Here is a 6,431-nt window from a genome sequence, read left to right as displayed (position 1 = left end):
TCTCAACAGGCTTTTGTCCATCACCTGTGGCCACCGACATAAGCCCCAACTATCCTGTGTGATGAATAGGACTAGACCCTACTGAAAACACATGACTAAATTTAGGGACACGGAACAACGAGACAGGAACAGGACAGGTGATGGGAAAGGGTGGCAAATTACGGCTTTAAATCCAGCCTTTCTTACACTGCAGAGTATTTTAGACTGTTTTTCACATGTAAATATAGACATTATTCACATTACAGTGAAATTTAAGGGCTGCAGCCAAGACGACCTCTAATGTGCAAGGTGTTGGACCATACACACCATAAGAAACAGCCTAAAGATCTTATACTCTAAGCAAGTAAAACAAAAACAAATGAAAAAAGAGAAACATTGTCATTCCACATCCCAGGTGAGAAACACGAGGCACAGAGAGAGTAATTCTGTGGTCTACAAGAGATCTGGTCTATTCGTTGCATTACAGGTGGATCTGTTGGTACTCCAGCTGATGATACACCAAAAGAGCCATGCATTCTCTCTACCTTCATGAGGGAGGTTTTGGGTTCAAAGTTGGCTTGTAGAAGAAATTATACGAAGCAATCTGATATACAGAAACAAGCACTGCTGCCAAATCAAGGGATATTTCTATAACAAAGTCACCAAGTCAAAACTCTGACTTCTCGTTCCACCTGTCTCGCACACGCTCCAGAAATTTAAGCATCATCTTTACAGATGTCCACAGTTAAGCCACAGAGCGCAGACCACTAGCACTTCTGATGTACCAATACTGCACCCACAGCCCCTCAGAAATACGCTGAAGTGGAGCATTATTTTTGTCTCAGAAACAATTCCAAGACCCAAAAGGCAAATGTTGTGCTTGCACATTTCTTTTGAACCAAGCAAGCACAAGCTACAGAAGTGAGCCTTGAGAAATCTCAGCAGTTTTTTGAAGTTATTTGATGCAAATCATGAACTAAAGCACAGCACACCACACCAATTGATTCCCAAGTTTTATAGACTACACGACCAAACACTAATAAGAAATATCAACCTGTCAGCTTTCAGTGTAGACAGGTCTATTTCAGTACTGAAAGCACATTACGATTTTAAACCAACTCAAAGAGCCTTTGCTAAATCACACTTAAGACATAGCAGATGCCTAGCTCTTCTGGACATTGTAAGGCCCAGAATGTATCCAGCTTTCCAGCAAACTTAAGCATGCTTTTCAGATTACTGCAAAGCTATCAAGCTATTGAGCAAAGCTATTCATATTATACTTGCATTTCCTTATCAAATGCCAAGTGTTAAAAGATTTGGAGACAGCTGTTGAACTTTATGGGCCTGTCCGCCATTTGTTTCAAACAGAAAGATTTGATTGAGAAGGAAAACCAGAAGCAGCACCAACTTGCCTTCTTAAAAATAACAGAAAGCTTATCTAGAAAGAGACAAAGTTCAAAATATTTCTGTTACAGTTTTGTACTGGTGAATCAGAGCACTGTGCTGAACACTGTACACATAATAATTAAGTTTTCATTTTAAATTCTGCAACCGGCTACTTCTAAGTAAACAAAAACATGAGTTGTTTTTCCTTCTATATCCTCACAACCATCTGACAACAAACCAAGCCCACTCAGCCCTGCTAAAAGCATGATTCTCTAATGTAACTGTACTTCTGGGAATACATTACAGCTTCTATGAAATGTTTTGTTACACCTGTGTATCAATTGGCCACGTAAATGTAGGGTGCAACCGCATGCAAAGCAGTCTTTTCATTAGTTTTTAGTGAGCTAAAACGTCATACAACAAATAAAGTCAATTAAGAAAAAATGACCTCTGGATGTCTGAATAAGACAGATATTTTCCTCTTTTGCAGCACACGTTTTCTGGAGGGGGGGTGATGGTGCTCTTGATTAGCAACACGATACGCCTCTTAAATATTTAAGAAAGTAAGACAACATCAGGAACAGCTGCTTATAAACTTGGTTGCAGTCACATGGCTGACAGGTAACCCATGCCAGACTTCTCCTAGGCATGCCTTTGGCCTTTGCCTTTGAAACTATTAAGCATTTTCCAGAACTTGCATTGCATCCAATCCATATCCTTTAGAGACCTGCAAAACTGTAATTTCTCTCAAATTTTAGCCACTCATCCCTATTGCTGGGGGTGACCACGACTGTTAAGTTAGTCAGGAGACTAAGTCTGACACTGCGCACAACTCCACTTACCAAAGCAGTCCACTGGTGATGGTAACATTTTTCACGTAAGGATGTATTTGCAGTGAGAAGCAGGGAAGGCTGATGTGACAAAACAACATAATGAAACAAGCGCAGCACAGCAGATGCCTCATTGGTACCCTTCAGATACAACACGCTCATTCAGCCACGGTCGGGCATTAAAACCACGTCACTAACACATAGCCACGAAAACAAATGGCCAACTGATTTCATTTTTTTTTTTCATTTGCAAAATAATGCTTCCCATAACCTGTCCTCTTGATACAGGGTTTTTTTTCCTGCTGTAAAATCAGGTTAGTATAGCAGTGTATTGATTCATCTATAAACAGACAGTGAAAGCCAAGAAGGGGGAGAGGGGCGAGGACCTCACAACACAAAAAAACCGCACAAAAAATAAATTTGATCTTCACTGGTCCTGATACTTCAGGGCCACTGCTAATCTGCCAAAGGCCGTCACCTCTCTCAGAAGTATACACAACGAGTAAAATCAAGCCATGTCACAGAAAGAAGAGCCTTAAGGTTTCCTGCCAAAATCTTAAACTTAGCTCTCTATATTAAACAACGCTACTTCGTTTTCCCCAGACAATAAGATTGCTTACGGTAAACACAGGCAATATTAAAACCTTCAAAACTTACTCCTATGCTGCAGCAAACCTCAAATTAACTAATGGAAGTGTGTGGAGGGGTGTTTATGGTGGGGGGGGGCTTCTGTGTGGTTTTTGGGGGGGGCGGAAGAGAGGGATTGTGTTGGGGGTTTTTTAGGGGAAAATACTTCAGGTTCTTGCACTTGGTGATTTATTCTCCAGGCTGCCTTGGACTGCAAGTGCAACCCAAGTAACTCATCTGATGCACAACAGGACAGAGAGTGTCAAGGGCTGTTCAACAGTGATCTCTCAAAAAAGTTAAACATTGATGGGCTCTGGACAAGTCCAGTTAAAGCTGTTGGCGATTTGATCGCTATGGGGCAACGAAAGGAGTTGGGATAAGGGAGGGAGAAGTGAGGTAAGGGCACGGAGTGTTCTTTGTACATGGTACAAAAGGTGACAATCAGGTTTAGACAACTTAAAAATACCTTTTAACCTAAAAATATAGGTTACTTAATCTTACATCTTTTGTCTTCCAAAAGTTATAAAACATAAGAGTTCACCGAGTTTCACCTTCGACCACAGACATTTGTTCTTTTTGCAGATTTAGTTATCGTTGGTACTAATTACCATGGATTAAACCACAGTGTTAAAAAACACATTTTTTACAGTTTTAATGATTAAGAGTGTCAACTTAAGATGGGTCTAACTTTGCATACATAAAAGTAAGCTGTCAGAAAACAGACCTGTGAAATCTTTCAGCCTCCTCAAGTTCCAGCAAAAACTGAGGGTTCAAGCAAATATTTTCTGCAATGTTCTGAGACCAATAAAATGACTAAAGAAACTGAAATCCAGTTTTCCTCATTATCTAGACTAAAAATGGAAATAGGGCATAACTAACGAGAAGTAAACTGATTTTTCAAATCACTTCACCTCTAATAACCCATGATAGTAGCAATATATGCTCACAATGTGTTGAAGTTTGCAGCACCTGTGTAGTTTTAACAACCACGTAACCGTTCCAACATCATTTCAAATTATGCGCTCACTGTATACCTCTATTTCCCTTCTCAACATTTAACCCATCTTAATTCATTCAAGAGCTCCCTTAGTTGTGGAAAAATAGGAACTGATGAAAACTGCTATTACAGGGGGCGATAAAAGCTAAATGACTGGGGAAATTACGCAAGGCAAAAAAAAAGAGCAATTAATTTCTTACACAATTAAGAGTTTAATTAGATTATTTATTTTAAATGCATTTACTTAAGTGAATAGAAAGCTTTACAATAGACTTAACTCCTCTTAAGTTTCAGGCAGTACAAGAGTAGATATCAGACAGAGTACTAAAATTAGATCACTCTCACATTTGATCGGAAAACATAAGCTCAGCTATGTCAGCAACTTGGTAAGCAGCAATATTAAAAATCGGGCTCTAATTTATTGCTTCACGTTCAGTAAGAAGGGGAAATGGCATCACCTAAGTGTGAAATTCCTGATCTGTGATGGAGGTTTATCCATCACACCAAACAATGCTGCTCAGCGCCTCCTGAATAAAGACACTGCAAAAATGTCACTCCAGCAGAGACTGTTAGTGGTAACAGTGATACAGTCCGCAAACGCGAGGTCTCAGATACAGCTGTATACACTAGCACTTGAGAGCCTCTCAAATGTAAACTAACCGAAACACATGCGGATGTTTGTTGGGTTTTGGCATAAAAAGTTAAAACCGGAATCAAATGCTGTTCCTACCCCTAGAACTTTATGTTGATATTTGTGGTTTTGTAATTGCTTTTATTCTCTGAAGGGATGCTTCCACACTGCAACTGTAAAATTCACACTAAAAAAAAGCTGATGACAGCTACACGTGAGGGTGCAGGTGGAAGCGTGTTCTCCCGAAAGCTGCGTACGAGAGCAGCTCGTACTGCGTGTTCTCCCTCAACACACACATCTGCTCGTCAACTGACCTGTATTTTTCCTCTCATTTAATTCCTCCAGGGCCACTTCTACCAAGACAGTAAAAAATAACCACAGGATCAGATTCCTCACATTCATCTGCCAGTCCTGGGCTCGGTTAAGTGCACTGGGATTTTGTTCAAGGAAATGTCTGGACATACAAGCTTTCCAGTTTGTGGAGCAGGTCGCTTGCCTGCTTGCTCCTTTCCATAGCCAATGAGCTACCATTCAGCTGTGCGAAGGCAGGACAGTGAGGAGACCAAGGTCAAACCTAGCAATGCCCGAGGTAGCGTGGGTGACAGAGATGATAAATAGTGGGGAGGCACGCATGGGAGGAGAGCTTGATCCCTTGAAAAGCAAGCCAAATTGATTGCTAGTAAGAAAAACAACTACCGGCTGTCAGATCTCATGCTGCTTGTACGTTACATGCGTTTCCCACCTCCCTGTACATTTCAACTGTAAATTCTCTGGTAAGGAAACTACGTCTTCCTTTGCATTTTCAAAGTTCATGCTGGTTATTGCTGTAAGCTGGAGGATATCAAGAATGCTTGCTGTCAAGCACACAGACTGCAGGAATAAGAACAGATTCCACTTATTTCTCTCAAAATTAGAGCTGCCTCGCGGATGACTCCTAAAACTTGCTTGTAAACTATTTTTGGATCAAAACAGACTTCTTAAATACATAGTCCTTTAACCTCGTAATTGAAACGGCAACCGAGTTTCCCCAAGAGCTTTTCTTTCTCAGCTGAGAGCTACATACCTCTCAGATTTCTGGGATGTATCTGCTTTGTCCGAGGCATCTTCCTCCAATCTCATACACCACTTTCTCCTCTCAGAAATGGAAAGTACAGCAAGCAGAGAGATGGCAGCTCCATAAACTTGTCAAAGGGGTCAGTTAATCCGTGTGCTAAAAAAAGAGAGAGAAAAGTTATGAGATGGATGCATTAATAAGGAAAACAAAGATACCTATCTGCTCCCTTTCATCCTCAAACAGCTATGGAAATTAGCAAAGAGCAAGAAATATTTCTGTACCTATCCTTTTACGGAGTGAAATGTTCCAATATCTTAAGAAAACTACATGAGGGTGAAACTCCTTTTGGGACTACTCAGGAAGCAAGAGAAAACTAAGACACTTTTCCACATTTGTCAGCTGTTTTCTAGCCAGAAAACGTCTTCCAACAGCTCATGTCCCACGCAAATAAATCCAGAAAACTAAACAAAATTTGACATCAGGCTTTAAGATACAGATCTTCATCTCTGGGTAGGGGGAGAGCAGAATGGAGGGCAAACACACACTGCATCAACAATAATCCACCCTGTTTGTAACATCAGTCACCTCCGATTTCCATACGCAGAGCGTGAGAGTCCGGAAGAACTCCCCATAGGATATTTCTGCTGAAATATCGATGTGCAATGGAGAATCACACCGGCTCTTGACCCACCTGCAAACCGTTGCACAGCAAGTTTCGTGCCCTGCTGTGGTCCTACGTGGCTGCAGCAGCCCCTGCATTTACAGGAGGCTGCAGCCAGCAAAGCCCCGGTACGGATAAACCCCATGGACCAGGGAATTCTTTTAATAGCCTAACACACAGATTTGCTGCTGAAATGGCACAAACCTAGATTTGCATCCCCAAAACCGCATCGTTTTCAAGACTAACAAAACTTTCTTACTTTTCAA

At 41.1% G+C, this 6,431-nt stretch overlaps 1 protein-coding gene across 1 annotated transcript in view; it reads right to left on the bottom strand.

Annotated features, from left to right (window-relative positions):
- HIVEP1 (human immunodeficiency virus type I enhancer binding protein 1) overlaps nt 1-5,660 on the bottom strand; it is a 119,041-nt gene extending 113,381 nt beyond the window's left edge. The window contains exon 1 of the mRNA XM_009326545.1: nt 5,514-5,660. Within this exon, the coding sequence (XP_009324820.1) occupies nt 5,514-5,553 (40 nt within the window). The 5' untranslated portion in view covers nt 5,554-5,660. The remainder of the gene's footprint in view (nt 1-5,513) is intronic.
- Nucleotides 5,661-6,431: the final 771 nt, after the last annotated feature.

The sequence above is a fragment of the Pygoscelis adeliae genome, unplaced genomic scaffold (assembly GCF_000699105.1).
Source record: "Pygoscelis adeliae isolate BGI_AS28 unplaced genomic scaffold, ASM69910v1 Scaffold186, whole genome shotgun sequence".
NCBI classification, from domain to species: Eukaryota; Metazoa; Chordata; class Aves; order Sphenisciformes; family Spheniscidae; genus Pygoscelis; species Pygoscelis adeliae.
Note: the sequence above shows the minus strand (reverse complement) of the source record. Positions and strands in the feature narration are given on the sequence as shown.